Source organism: Cuculus canorus, chromosome 18, assembly GCF_017976375.1.
Source record: "Cuculus canorus isolate bCucCan1 chromosome 18, bCucCan1.pri, whole genome shotgun sequence".
NCBI classification, from domain to species: domain Eukaryota; kingdom Metazoa; phylum Chordata; class Aves; order Cuculiformes; family Cuculidae; genus Cuculus; species Cuculus canorus.
Genome location: NC_071418.1, coordinates 8,252,714 through 8,266,832, shown reverse-complemented (window position 1 = coordinate 8,266,832; position 14,119 = coordinate 8,252,714). Strand labels below are relative to the sequence as shown.

At 48.0% G+C, this 14,119-nt stretch overlaps 1 protein-coding gene and 1 long non-coding RNA gene across 10 annotated transcripts in view; one reads left to right on the top strand and one right to left on the bottom strand.

The window, feature by feature from the left end:
- The window catches only part of LOC128853967 (uncharacterized), a 64,337-nt gene extending 50,568 nt beyond the window's left edge, over positions 1 to 13,769 (bottom strand). For 6 of the 8 annotated variants that reach the window (XR_008452829.1, XR_008452830.1, XR_008452835.1 and 3 more), the window contains exons 1-2: positions 13,655 to 13,769; positions 12,811 to 12,921 (exon numbers count right to left, since the gene is read on the bottom strand). This is a non-coding gene — a long non-coding RNA (uncharacterized LOC128853967). Of the gene's footprint in view, positions 1 to 9,573; positions 9,682 to 12,810; positions 12,922 to 13,654 lie in introns of all 8 variants that reach the window. The other 2 variants (XR_008452834.1, XR_008452836.1) reach the window with 2 other exon arrangements.
- Positions 1 to 14,119, top strand: part of LOC104057900 (myosin heavy chain, skeletal muscle, adult-like) — a 43,989-nt gene that overhangs the window by 7,858 nt on the left and 22,012 nt on the right. The window contains exons 21-38 of one of the 2 annotated variants that reach the window (XM_054083218.1): positions 553 to 795; positions 1,013 to 1,189; positions 1,271 to 1,416; positions 1,503 to 1,593; positions 1,682 to 2,071; positions 2,231 to 2,357; positions 2,535 to 2,653; positions 3,236 to 3,432; positions 3,730 to 3,913; positions 4,000 to 4,165; positions 4,314 to 4,438; positions 4,632 to 4,940; positions 5,033 to 5,236; positions 5,522 to 5,647; positions 5,737 to 5,907; positions 5,994 to 6,098; positions 6,238 to 6,333; positions 7,526 to 7,698. In XM_054083218.1, the coding sequence (XP_053939193.1) occupies positions 553 to 795; positions 1,013 to 1,189; positions 1,271 to 1,416; positions 1,503 to 1,593; positions 1,682 to 2,071; positions 2,231 to 2,357; positions 2,535 to 2,653; positions 3,236 to 3,432; positions 3,730 to 3,913; positions 4,000 to 4,165; positions 4,314 to 4,438; positions 4,632 to 4,940; positions 5,033 to 5,236; positions 5,522 to 5,647; positions 5,737 to 5,907; positions 5,994 to 6,098; positions 6,238 to 6,333; positions 7,526 to 7,681 (3,132 nt within the window). In that variant the 3' untranslated portion in view covers positions 7,682 to 7,698. Of the gene's footprint in view, positions 1 to 552; positions 796 to 1,012; positions 1,190 to 1,270; positions 1,417 to 1,502; positions 1,594 to 1,681; positions 2,072 to 2,230; positions 2,358 to 2,534; positions 2,654 to 3,235; positions 3,433 to 3,729; positions 3,914 to 3,999; positions 4,166 to 4,313; positions 4,439 to 4,631; positions 4,941 to 5,032; positions 5,237 to 5,521; positions 5,648 to 5,736; positions 5,908 to 5,993; positions 6,099 to 6,237; positions 6,334 to 7,525; positions 7,699 to 14,119 lie in introns of those variants that run through there. The other variant, XM_054083217.1, reaches the window with a different exon arrangement.

Genomic DNA, 14,119 nt, shown 5'->3' with positions numbered 1-14,119 from the left:
GAAGATGCAGATATCCGTTACATCCCACAACACAAGTGCCAGCCTTGTATGTTCATCAGCAACACCATTTGGCCTCTCAGAAATTTAGGCACCTCTTAGGCACGACCCTTGAGTTGAAGTGTCCATATCAGGGAAAGATGAACCTTGTTCCAGCATCCCCTGACTGTGTTGGCTGGGGATAAATCCACCAACGGCAGTGTGTCAAATATTTTCTCTGGTGGAATTATTTGCATTTCTCAGCACTTCCACACAAATTTGATCAAGGTACATTATAAATTACAGTCATTTTCTAAAGGAGGAACGGGAAGTGTCAATTAAATCCAAGTGACCCACTGCCATACCTCAAATAAACCAGGTGAAAGGTAATGGAGGTGAACAGCGTATCTGATCATGAGAGAGGTCAGAGAACAATAGGACTGACTAAAACCTTATTCTAAGTTTGTTATTTGTAATGTAAATAAGCAGTAAGCTTTTACTAAACAGTGACCCAAAGGTCTCACTGATGCACATCTGTTCCTTCAGCATTAAATAACTCTTGTGTTTTCCCACCAGGAAGCTGATGCTTTGGCTGATGCTGAGGAAAGGTGTGACCAGCTCATCAAAACCAAAATCCAGCTGGAAGCCAAAGTTAAAGAGGTCACAGAAAGGGCTGAGGATGAGGAGGAAATCAATGCTGAGCTGACAGCCAAGAAGAGGAAACTGGAGGATGAATGTTCAGAGCTGAAGAAAGATATTGATGACCTCGAGTTAACACTGGCCAAAGTGGAGAAAGAAAAGCATGCTACTGAAAACAAGGTACACACGTGAGGGCTATCATAAGAGGTCAACAAACTTATTGCTTCTCGGAGCAAAAGAACCTGCTACAGTAGGACACCGTGGCTTCGGGGTGTTTCAGCTTGGCCTCATCTGAGAAGCAGAAGGAAAAACAGAATTCGTGGCTAAGAGCTGCACAGTGAAAATGTCACTGTGGTGCTATTTTCCACCCAAGTCTGACAATTGCTTCTATTTGTAGGTGAAAAACCTCACCGAGGAGATGGCAGCCCTGGACGAGACCATTGCCAAGCTGACCAAAGAGAAGAAAGCCCTCCAAGAGGCCCATCAGCAGACACTGGACGACCTGCAGGCAGAAGAGGACAAAGTCAATACTCTGACCAAAGCTAAGACCAAGCTGGAACAGCAAGTGGACGATGTAAGCACACGGGTATTCAGCAAGAACAGGACAGGTATGGAGTTAGACCCGGCAGAGGTCTGATGGTGTTGTTGGTTGTAGCTGGAAGGGTCCCTGGAGCAGGAGAAAAAACTGCGCATGGACCTGGAGAGAGCTAAGAGGAAACTTGAAGGAGACCTGAAGCTGGCCCAAGACAGCATAATGGATTTGGAAAATGATAAGCAGCAGCTGGATGAGAAACTGAAGAAGTAAGTGTGGCTGTGGGGCACCTGAGTGTGGGGCTGGTGCATTTGCCTTTTCCCTTGAGCTCTAACACGGTGTGCTTTGCCCAAAGGAAAGACTTTGAAATCAGCCAGATCCAGAGCAAAATCGAGGATGAGCAAGCCCTGGGCATGCAGTTACAGAAGAAGATCAAGGAGCTGCAGGCAAGTCTCTGTCCCATCCCCTCTGTCACCCCGGCACAGGTCAGGCAGGAGGAGGGCACGGGTGTGAAGGGTTCCCAATGTTCTCCAGGCTCGCATTGAGGAACTGGAGGAGGAAATTGAGGCAGAGAGAACTTCTCGGGCAAAAGCAGAGAAGCATCGTGCTGACCTCTCGCGGGAGCTGGAGGAGATCAGCGAGCGCCTGGAAGAAGCAGGAGGGGCTACAGCAGCTCAGATTGAGATGAACAAGAAGCGTGAGGCAGAATTTCAGAAGATGCGTCGTGACCTCGAAGAGGCCACCCTGCAGCACGAAGCCACGGCTGCCGCCCTGCGCAAGAAGCACGCGGACAGCACAGCTGAGCTTGGGGAGCAGATCGACAACCTGCAGCGAGTGAAGCAGAAGCTGGAGAAGGAGAAGAGTGAGCTGAAGATGGAGATTGACGACCTGGCCAGTAACATGGAGTCTGTCTCCAAAGCCAAGGTACAGAGTTTTTGTCAGGTTACTGTCCTAAGATATATGACCTGGTACATAATTTTGAACATTCTGATTACATTTTGCTGTCACATATGGTTTCATGACAAGAAAAATATGTAAGAAATTAGTGATCATCTTCTTTTCTTACATGTATTTGACATGTAGGCCAATCTGGAGAAGATGTGCCGCACTCTGGAAGACCAGCTGAGTGAGATTAAGACAAAAGAAGAGGAGCATCAGCGCATGATCAATGACCTTAGTTCTCAAAGAGGTCGTCTACAGACTGAAGCAGGTAACACCCCCACTACCGCCTGTCTGGAATGGGAGAACCTGCAGTTGATAATGACAAGAAAAAGAAAGATCTTTTACTCAAACTGGTCTATATTCTGTGAGCTCATTTGCAGTGCTTTAAAAACACAAAGTTTTAGTATTGCTTTTTAAAACAGAGTCTATCTGTAAAATTTCTCAGGTGAATATTCACGCCAGGTGGAAGAAAAAGATGCTTTGATATCTCAGCTATCCAGAGGGAAACAGGCATTTACGCAACAGATTGAGGAACTGAAAAGACATTTAGAGGAAGAAATAAAGGTAAATGTACTTCCCGTAGGGAGTTTGGCTTTGGATTCAGACTCATTTTCTTTCAGGATATTTCCTACACTCACATAAAATCAGAGTATGTTCGCTATAACATTATAATTTTTGAACTTTCAAACCAGAAGAACAATTTGGCCACCACTGTCTGTAGTGTGGGAAAAATGACTGAGGAGGACATCACCTCCAACCTGGATACTGAAGCAGGGAAGGATAACTTCAGGTCTTTTTTGATTAATGGTGGCTTGTAAAGAAGGTTGAGATAGATCTAAAAAAAATGCAGTTCTTATTCTACTTTTCCATAATAGAAGCTGAAACTTGAGAAGATATTTAGAAGGATTGAACAATTGCCAGCTTTATAGATGTTATTCACACTGTGCCTGTCATCTCTTCCAAGGTTTTTTCCTAGTTTGTGATGAATGAAGCAATAAGAAGGTTCTCAGAGCATGGGAACAACGTATCTTTTTACTTTGGGCTTCCTTAAAATGTCACGTTCAGAGAGTTTTCAACAATTTTCCATTAGTTAATGTTCCATAGTTTCACAGGCAATTCATTATCCCAATACCGTTTTCTCCCCAGGCCAAGAACGCGCTGGCCCACGCCTTGCAGTCTGCTCGCCATGACTGTGACTTGCTCCGGGAACAATATGAGGAGGAGCAGGAAGCCAAGGGGGAGCTGCAGCGAGCCCTGTCCAAGGCCAACAGCGAAGTGGCCCAGTGGAGAACCAAATACGAGACGGACGCTATTCAGCGCACGGAGGAGCTGGAGGAGGCCAAGTATGGGGGAAGCAGGACATCAGATGGCTGGGGAAGGCTGAGAGTGTCCAGGGCAGTTGGAAATGGAGTCTCTGAGTGTGCGTTAGGAGGGAAGTGGGCAGAAGGCAGGGATGTACTACCTGGAGGTGAAAGAGGAAGAGAAGGGAAAAGTGTGCTGAAGGAAAAGCATAGAGTGGAAGCCAAAGGCAGCCTTTAGGGCTTGAAGGCATGGGAAAGGCTGAATACTGAGTAGGAGCAAGGACAGAGATGTGGTAGACTCTTTTTCTCTACCCTGCAGCTGTGCTTATCTCCTCCCAGGAAGAAGCTGGCACAGCGCCTGCAGGATGCAGAGGAACATGTTGAAGCCGTCAATGCCAAATGTGCCTCCCTGGAAAAGACAAAGCAGAGGCTGCAGAATGAAGTGGAGGACCTGATGATCGACGTGGAGCGATCAAATGCTGCCTGCGCAGCTCTGGATAAGAAGCAGAAGAACTTTGACAAGGTCATTTGGGGGCTAGGCTTGGGGTTGCTGGGCAGAGCCTCCCCTCACGCTCACCACATCCACACTCAGACCCAGTTTCTCTTCAGATCCTGGCAGAGTGGAAGCAAAAGTATGAGGAGACGCAGGCTGAGCTGGAAGCCTCCCAGAAGGAGTCTCGCTCTCTCAGCACGGAGCTGTTTAAGATGAAGAATGCCTATGAGGAGTCCTTGGACCACCTGGAAACGCTGAAGCGTGAGAACAAGAACTTGCAGCGTAAGTCCCTGGCCCTCAGATACTGCAAGGGCTTTCTCACTCTCCACCATTGCACACCTCTCCATATGGGTCTGTGTCTGCACAGACAAATATGCTCCCTCCCATTGTGCTCTGTTTCTAACCATATAATTGTTCTTTGTTCCCACAGAGGAGATTTCCGACCTCACGGAGCAGATTGCAGAGGGAGGAAAGGCAATTCATGAGCTGGAGAAAGTCAAGAAGCAGATTGAGCAGGAGAAGTCTGAAATCCAGGCTGCTCTGGAGGAAGCTGAGGTACCAGCCCATAATCACTGGTGTCTAAACTAAAAATATAAGAAATGGGGAAATACAGCCAAAACCTGCCTGGTCCCTCTCTGTTCTGTCTGGGGGGCGCGGCCAGATGAGATTGACTGAAAAGTTCCCTAATTACCTAGAAAGTGAACTGTGGCTTTAATGACATTACAAATGTTTGTGCCCACTTGTCCAGGCCTCCCTTGAACATGAAGAGGGGAAGATCCTGCGCCTCCAGCTTGAGCTCAACCAAGTGAAGGCTGAGATTGACAGGAAGATAGCAGAGAAAGATGAGGAGATCGACCAGATGAAGAGAAACCACCTCAGAATTGTGGAGTCCATGCAGAGCACCCTGGATGCTGAGATCAGGAGCAGGAATGAAGCCCTGAGGCTGAAGAAGAAGATGGAGGGAGACCTGAATGAAATGGAGATCCAGCTGAGCCATGCCAACCGTGTGGCTTCAGAGGCACAGAAGAACCTGAGAAACACGCAGGCAGTGCTCAAGGTCTGTTCAGCAAAGCTACAGAACTGATGTTTTTGGCACCCAAGTGCAAAGTGGCAACCATCGCCTTACAATTTCTCTTGTTTCTCTTACAGGATACCCAGATCCACTTGGATGATGCTCTGAGAACACAGGAGGACCTGAAAGAGCAGGTGGCCATGGTGGAGCGCAGAGCAAACCTGCTGCAGGCTGAAATTGAGGAGCTACGGGCAGCTCTGGAGCAGACAGAGCGGTCGAGGAAAGTGGCTGAGCAGGAGCTTCTGGACGCCACTGAACGGGTGCAGCTCCTACATACTCAGGTAAGGACGTGGTGCCAAAAGCAGTTGGGTTGACACTTAACATACACAAGAGCTACTATAGACCAGAGGCTAGGAAGTGCTAGAATTAACTCTCTGCTTCTGTCCATAAAGCCAGTCATGCTCAGCGTGCATGACCTGAGCCCACCACTGACATTTTGTAAACAAACATTTTACAACTAATTTCAAATTTTGAATTGCAAGCTTGAAGAGCAAAGCCGTGGCTTGGGCTGTAGGTTCGGTATTGTAGGCCTCAGAATACACGTCTTGCAATCCATCTTCACACAGAACACCAGCTTGATCAACACCAAGAAGAAGCTGGAAACAGACATCATGCAAATTCAGAGTGAAATGGAGGATACAATCCAGGAAGCCCGCAATGCTGAAGAGAAGGCCAAGAAGGCCATCACAGATGTGAGTTGGAGGCTCCTGCTTAAGATAAGTGCCTTCTCCCCCAGTATATCTCCAGCTTCACAATGGCTTTGACTCTCTGCTCTCATCAGGCAGCCATGATGGCAGAGGAGCTGAAGAAGGAGCAGGACACCAGCGCCCACCTGGAGAGGATGAAGAAGAACCTCGACCAGACAGTGAAGGACCTGCAGCTTCGTCTGGATGAGGCTGAACAGCTGGCACTGAAAGGAGGCAAGAAGCAAATCCAGAAGCTGGAGGCCAGGGTGAGTAGGAGTTTTATTTGTGCATGAGTGAGCATGTCCCTTGGTGAGATACCAGGGCAGCTCCAAAGATGGGCTTCTCCTTGCAGGTGCGGGAGCTGGAAGGGGAGGTTGATGCTGAGCAGAAGCGCAGTGCTGAAGCCGTGAAGGGTGTGCGCAAGTACGAGAGGAGGGTGAAGGAGCTGACCTACCAGGTAAGGCAGGAGGTCTCTGTGGGCTGACAGACCCTCTTGCAGGCAGTAAGAAGTCTTGCCCCTGATTGCCAAGGGGAATTGCTAACTCACATGCCAGGGGAATCAATTCCCTCTCTTTGCTGTTTCCCAACTGCTTTAGTCTGAAGAAGATCGGAAGAATATTCTCAGGCTGCAGGATCTGGTGGACAAGCTGCAAATGAAGGTGAAATCCTACAAGAGACAAGCTGAGGAGGCCGTGAGTATTGCTTGTAGTGCTAACAAGTATCACAAATCATTTGGGGAAATGAAGATGAGTTTGTTAGAAAGGACAGAAACTGGTGAACAATGATGAATTTCAAGTGCAGGGAAAGAAAGTTCAGTCATCTGTGAAAGGGTTAGTGTGTGCCTAAGAGAAACTCCTCCTTGTAAAGCTTCTACGGAGTGGATACCTGTCAGAAATTTGACAGCTAGGAAAATAATCCTGAGAGTATGGCTAGCATTGCTTTCTTTTGGCCATGCTTCTGTCAGGGATAAACTAAGGGATGTCTTGCAATATTTTTTTTATACAGGAGGACAAAGTGACAGACACTGCTTACAACCAGCCTCCTAGCTGATAGATTTTTTGAGTCAGGTTCCTTCCTGCATAAGGCAGTACAGATAGGCTTTGCTGTCCTATGATGAGTTAATGATTTGTGAGAGGGACTTTAATGGGTTCTAACTGACTCCTCTCCTCTAAGTTCATTACCTTATATAAGAGAGTGCAGATCCAGGACACTGAGCCAGCACAGGAGGCAGCGATGCTTAGTTTGTCTGCTGAAACGGAAATCAGTTTCAATTTCTACTGCAAAGCTTTGTAAGACAAAAGGATGAGATATGGAACTACAGATAGTGGCATGTAGAGGAGGATGGGTTGGGGAGGGTATATGGCAATGGAAGAAGAAAGAGATGGGCAAGTACCTGACAGTGTTGTCAAAGTAGGTACGGAGAAAAAAAGAAGCTATATTCATGTAATGGGGAATGGCAGGAGGGGGTGGGTACTTTCTCCCTGAGGACATATAAACTCACGTTTGGGGAGAATACATGTTCTTTCCTAGTGCTGGTGCTCCTTCTTAGCTTAAGCTTTGAGTGAAAGAATAACAAATTGCAGCCCAAGGAGCTTTTTCTTGAAAGTTCTAAAGAGATACTGCTGTGCTCTCCACCCTCCTTTGAACATTCCAGAGCGCACTGCAGTAACGATTCAAAAGTTGGTTTAGTTGCTTGGATGGGATAATTTAAAGAAGGAAGGGTGAGAAGGTCTGTCATAGGCTTCTGGACCATCAGTGGTAGGTCAGAGATAGGAGATCTGTGCTTTCCCCTTGGGGAACAGCTACAGCCCTGCAAGGCTGAGGTGCAGGAAAAGGGAAACCCCTGCCTGGGCTCCTCCCCACCACCTTCCTCTCCCTGCACAGGAGGAGCTTTCCAATGTCAACCTCTCCAAGTTCCGCAAGATCCAGCACGAGCTGGAGGAAGCCGAGGAGCGCGCTGACATTGCAGAGTCGCAGGTCAACAAGCTCCGGGTGAAAAGCCGGGAGTTTCACAGCAAGAAGATAGGAGAGGAAGAGTGAGGATGTCGTGAGGCAACAAAGTGACCTGAGGGATGCACAAAATGTGACCCCTCTGTTACTTTCTTCTGTAATGAGTCTTTGTAGCTACGTCAATGTCTAGAGAATAAACACTGTAGATTTCTCTGCATACAGAGTATGAACAGTGCCTTCTTTGTTTTTTTTTTTTCTGAACAAGTTTCCTTAATTCTCCTGATAGTGCAGCCTGCACTCTCTTCTGTCTCCAGCAGCTCCTTGCCCTGCTCCTGCCCTCACAGACTTCTATTGCCCTTTTGGCACAGCTTACTTCTCATGTGAAGGACAAGAGAAGATGATCCCTATCCTCTTTCCTTTCCCTGCTTTTGTGTGTTATCCCAGCAGTCACAAACCCTAAACATCAGTTTCTGTTATCAGTTACCAGAGGTCACAGTGCTCTGCACTCTGAAGGACCGACCGTTCCTTTGCACAGAGGATTTTTGGCTCACAGAGCACTGCTGGGACACATGGAGAGTGCCCCTACATGGTGCCACCTCTCTTATCCCAGAACCCCTCAGCTGCTGGCACCACTGTGCCCAGTTTCTCTGCAGTCAATCAAACTCTGAGCCCTCCTGGGGCCACGTGCTGAAGGACTGTCCCGTAGGGCCATTTCTCACACACTGCAGGACACCAACACACCCCCTCAACACATCACCTCCAAGTCAGCCTTGTCCTCTCTCACACAACAGGCTCAAGTGGCATTGCCTCAGGCAACAGGAAAGAGGAAAACTGATGGGTGTACAGCTCCGTTTCTTCCTCACATGCCTGTACTGTGCTTTTGGCCTGCCTACAAGCTAAACAGACAATATGTTTTGGGGAAGAAGGGAAGAAAATTAGGGTAGAAAGGAAGGGAGGGGAAATTGTCAAACACTGTTTCCTTCATACAAACCCTGAACTGAACAGCAGACACACAGTGGACATGTACAACTGCAAAGTCTCCTGTGCTCCAGCAGGTGTCTTAGCTGGATTATTCTGACACATTAAGCCTCACTTCTAGTTTGGGTGAAAGACACACAGACAGTGCCAAGGTATGTCAAAGAGAAGCCCCTGTATGTCTGCCTCAGCTGATGTTTTCAATAGCATTGACAGCTCTTCTTTTCCAAGTAACTTCTGTCTCTTATTTTCAGAGAGACCACACAGCCCTGGAAGATTTTCTCAGAAACCTCAAAAGGCTGTGGGACTGTGTGTACGCTGAAGCAAACCCAGGTTAGCAGTGACCAAGGGTTATTACATTAATTTGGCAATATTTTGGTGACGTCAGATTACTCAACTGTACTCACTCTTCCAGCACAGCCCATTTGAAGGGTTCACCATCAGTCACCCCAGCTGACTCCAGGCTGCAGCATCCCCTGATGCAGACCACGCAGAGTGAATGAGAAACAGCAGCGACAGAGGAATAAGGTGCAGCTGGCACTAAAAGGAAACAAGAAGCAGACTCAGGAGCAGAGGCCAGGGTATGTGTTGATGTTGAAAGAGGGTGACAGTGACAGCTTTCCTCCTCCATCTGCTGCACAAGCGCTAGGATTGAAGAGCGGAGGTGTGTTGTCCACACAGCACCGAGCCTAGGAGGGCCACGAGGGTGGGTTTGGGGCTGTTGTGGGCTGAAGAGATGCAGGCTCTGCAGAAAATGATTGCACCCAACAGGCAGCCCCTGCATCCACTCCCCACCTTGATTCGCTGACAATGTTTCATGGGAGAGCTTGCCAGTGGAGCTCCCTCGGGTGATGGGATGTGGGAACTGACACTGCCTGCTTGGTCTAAGCTTGTACCAGGCAATAGCAGAGGCTCTGCCTCCAGACAGATGCTCCATCTGCTGGGAAGCGGCCACTGACAGCTCCCTGGCTGCATGCCCGGGTCAGCAGGAGCCAAAAGGCTCTCACCTTACTGGGCTCAAAGCGCAGCCTCACCAGCAAAGCAGCTCCCACAAGGACATCCAGCCTGCTTCCAGGGTGACGGGCAAGTGTCATCAAGCAGAGCCTCTGTCAGTGCTGTGTGAAGAGAGGAATAGGTGATGGTTCTTAAGGAGCAGACCCCAGTTTTCAGGCACAAGGACCTCAAGAAAGCCTCCCAACACCTTGCAGAGATGCCAGACCAGTCCTCCCTTCTCATGACACTGCACAGCTTTTCCTCGTGACTCCCTAACAGACTCCTGAGCTCATTTATCTGCCTTCATCCCCTGCAGTCTTTCTCCTTGCCTGGCAGCATGCATTTGTCTGACACCAGAGCCAGGGGCTCTGATGGGAACCTTGCCTGCCTACACCCACGGTGAGCTGACTGCTCCTCTTGGGTGGCTTGTTAATCTCCAGCCACACCTGCAGGTGTCTCCAAAGCTTCAGGTGGGGTTGATAGAGACTTGATGGCACACAGCACCCATAAATACCCCTGTTAGCTGCAATGACTTGTGCAAGCATGAAGTTGTGAGGCTTTCTGAAATTCTGCTTTACAGCCCCTGCACTGTCCTGTGCCTCGTGTTGCCTCCAGTGGGGCAGCTTGAGGATGTGTCACCAGAGTGACAGAGCACAGCCAGGCATGAAGAAGAGTGAGCAGGTGGATGGCTCTGTACCGCATGGGTAAGTGTGACACCTCTAGATGCTTTCTCAGATGACTTGTAGAAAAGAACTGTCACAAAGGGTGTTGGTGGGAATCGACAGGCAAATCACTGACCAAGCAGCTCGCACATCACGGGTGCAGCTGTGTCTGTTCTGACCCACTGCAGCTTCCTTTAGTCTCATCATTTAGCCCGTCATTTGTCTCCCGTCATCCTCAGTGTCCAAAGCTCAAAATAGCTCCGCTCTCGCAAGACTCCTGTGCGGGGTCACGTCTGTTTGTGCAGATGATACGCTGCCACGAATAGCGCTTCAAGACATTCCTGGGCGGGTAGGTTGCCTTCTATGTCTCAGCACAACGTGCTGCCATGTGGGACCTGGACAACTGGGCTGTGTCCTAAGACGGACATTCTATTCTTGCCACCAAGAGACTTGCTCTGGCACAGCTCCTTCCCCAGCTGACAGGTTAAAAATCAGAAGCAGCCCCAAGTGTGCTCTCCCTGCGGAGTATAAATCAAGAGTGGGGCCCTTTGGAGTCTGTGTGATGACGCTGTGCCAGCCCAGCTCCTGGGTGCTCCCCGTGCCCTGCTGGGCTGTGTGATCCATGGGGAGCAGAGCAGGTGCCCAGGTGCTTCCAGTGGACAGCTGGGGCTCAGTTTGGGGTGGGTGGGCTGTCGCTTCTCCAGGACACCAACAAATGGAAAAGGCAGGCTGGGCTGTAGCTCTGAAAGTGTATGATTTTACAGCTGCTTCCCCTTGCACCCCGAGGAGATCTTATAGTGACTTTCCAGTACCTGAAGGGGCCTACAGAAAAGCTGGAGAGGGACTGTTCACAAAGGCTTGTGGTGATAGGACAAGGGGCAATGGAGATAAACTGGAGAGGGGCATATTTAGACTAGAAATCTCTTCACTGTGAGAGTGATGCAGCACTGGCCCAGGTTGCCCTGGGAAGTTGTTGCTGCTCCATCCCTGGAGGTGTTCCAGGCCAGGTTGGATGGGCCTTGGGCAGCCTGATCCAGTGGGAGGTGTCCCTGCCTGTGGCAGGGGGGTAGGAACTAGATGGGACCTTAAAGATTATCTAGTTTCAACCCCCCTGCCATGGGCAGGGCCACGTCCCAGTGGATCAGGCAGAACAGCAAATGCTGAGGACCTGGCAGCTGCACCAAGTGGGTTTCAAGAGGAAAGGGTGCGGATCCCAAGAGCTGAATGCCTGTCTCAGGTGGGAGCACCTTAGTTGTGCACCTGGAGCACAGCTGCCAGGCAAACCAAAGTGTGGGACCACAAGGAGATCTGCTTCAATAGTGTTTTCCTGTTTGACACTAAGCATTGCTAAAGGCTCCCTGTGCAATTCATGCTGATTGCACCATGCCAGCAAGTGTGGACCCAGGTGAGGCAGAGCAACACTCATTCCCAAGAGTGCTGTCCCTGTCCCAAAGAGGGTGGTCCACTCTGGGAGTCTCTGTGCAGCTGCGACTGCAAGCACAGAAGTGCCCTTTGGCTGAAGTGCCTGAAAATCATCTCCTTCATTTTGCTGATGAAGTTTTCCCTCTGATTTTGCCCTGGCATGTGGCAATGAGAGAGCCATGACTGCAGGAGCTTTGGGAGGCCAAGAACAGGTACTTGCCTTATTTAGGTGCCCTTAGCTCCATGGATCCCCTGTCCAAGGAAGAGTCTGTGGCCAGGATGTGACATATTCTTCATGGTACAGCTACTGAGACAGTCCCAGAATGAACCTCCCAGGCACCATGTTCTCCAGGGGCAGAAGGGTCTTTGGGATAAACTCCACAATGGCCAGTAAAGAGCATTTGGTCATCTCATCCGGGGATTTCTCTTGGCTTTTGAAACAGGGGAGTATGATGCAGAACTGCCATTTTAATCACAGTGTGATTATTCTGACTACCTGTGATTATCCTGGTGTTACCTTATGTGGCCGTTACATCACAGACCTTGGGAAGGGGCAGAGGAAGGCACATCCAAGCACTTTAGCAGGACAAAATAGGATCAAAGTTAATAGTAGCTCCAGGAAACTGGAGAAATTGTCTCAACTATTCAGAAGGAAATGTAATGAAGTAAAACAAAGTACACATTTAGCAGGCTAGGCTAGTATTAAAATAAGCTAATTTTACATGAGCGCCAATATGTTCTGTCCCCCAGTGAAGGTGTTATCCTGTCATTCTCCAAACTAAAAGCAAGTGTGGAATTACCAACAGAAAACATTTTGCGTGTTATCGGTACTACAAGTGTTTCTGCACTTGAGAATACCTTGTGTATTTTAAATAGTTCTAAAGTTCAGAAGTCTTTCCTATTTTATGAAGAAAGTAGGTAAAAAATTTGGAGCTAATTGTAACATCCACTTATAGCAACAAAAAAGTGAAGATCTAAGGAAACCTATCTCTGGGTTGTAGGTTCTCTCTGCTCCTCTCACAGGTGTACCATCAACAGAGAAACAAGCCAATTAATCAAGTAATATTAGCCTATGTTCCTGTCCTCATTTCTTCTCCTTTCATGTCATTCTCAACTCCTTTTGCCTTTACTTTTCCATTGTCGTCAGATCTTGTCCACCCCACTCACCTGTTCTGTAACTGAAGCTGTTTGGCTGCTTTGACATGTGATGGAAAGGGCATCCTGAATGTCACCTCCTCGGCCAGGACCTACGGTTCACATATCTTCCTCTGACATTTGCTGTGGAGAAGGAAGGAATTTGAGTAACCATAGAAATCTCATGCGCACTCAAGAGGTGTTTCTTTTTGGAGCTAAAAGAGCTGTGTCAACTGCCTCTAAACTCTAGCTGATTTTGCCCTCCCTCTTCAATGTTTGCAAGACTGTCACTTTCACTCAGTGGGCATCTTCTTAGGCATCATCAGAGCAAAGTAATGACTTTCCTGGGTTTAAAATTTCATGTTGAAACTTCCCGAGTAGAAGTCATTTCTTTTTTTCCCTGTTTTGGGACCAAATAATAACTGCAGTGAGCATGGCAGAAGTTAGTTCCAGACAATGGAACAAGACCAGAAGACAGCAAGGCCACCTCTGTCCATTCATAGGCATTCTGAGATACAAGAAGGTTCTGAACGGCAACAAACACAAAGGTTAGCTCACTTGTCTTTGCAATAGCCAAACCAGTAACTAGCCCAAGATATCTTGCTTATTAACAGGTTAGTTAGTCTTTTATTTGTTAAGTTCATCACTGGCTTCTCCCTAGAAACAATCCCAAACTCCTTTCCTACTCCATCCTTTTTAGCACTGCTCACCTGGAATGATAACTCAAATCCCTGAAGGACTTGTCTTACCCAGACAAAACACAATTACCCAGACTACATGCCAGAACAGAGAAAGCACTCATCATATTCCATTTAATTCAACCCAAAGCCCACTTCAGTAGAAAGAAAAGAACTTTTTATGTGAAAAGTGTGCTTACCGTCTCCAGGACCCAGTGCCCAGCCGCGTGTTAGTAGAAGTGTCAGAATGAGAAGCTTTGCACCGGAGAATTAGTGTTCCGGCATTTCTTCTTGTGTCATGCCAGCATTCCTGAGAGGTCTTATTTTACCCAGGGATCCTTAGTATGAGGCTACACATTCCTTATCCGTCTGTTTATTACAGATCCGCAGGCAGAAAGATCCTTCTCGGCATGTTTTATAAATATTAACAGCTTAGCTGAGAACATCATTTGCAAGTTGCAAATCCCATGGGGGATTTTCTTCAAGATTAGTGTAAAAACTAACACTAAGCAGGAAAAATACTGGATGGTTTTCATTTTTAACAAGAAGCTTGGGTGCTTATCTTTGCATTTTGTGAGATACTCAGCATTATGAGACAACCTATTGTGTTCCATGTTGATAAAGTGATTCCTTTAGCTAAAGAATTGTCTTACCACTCTCATTCC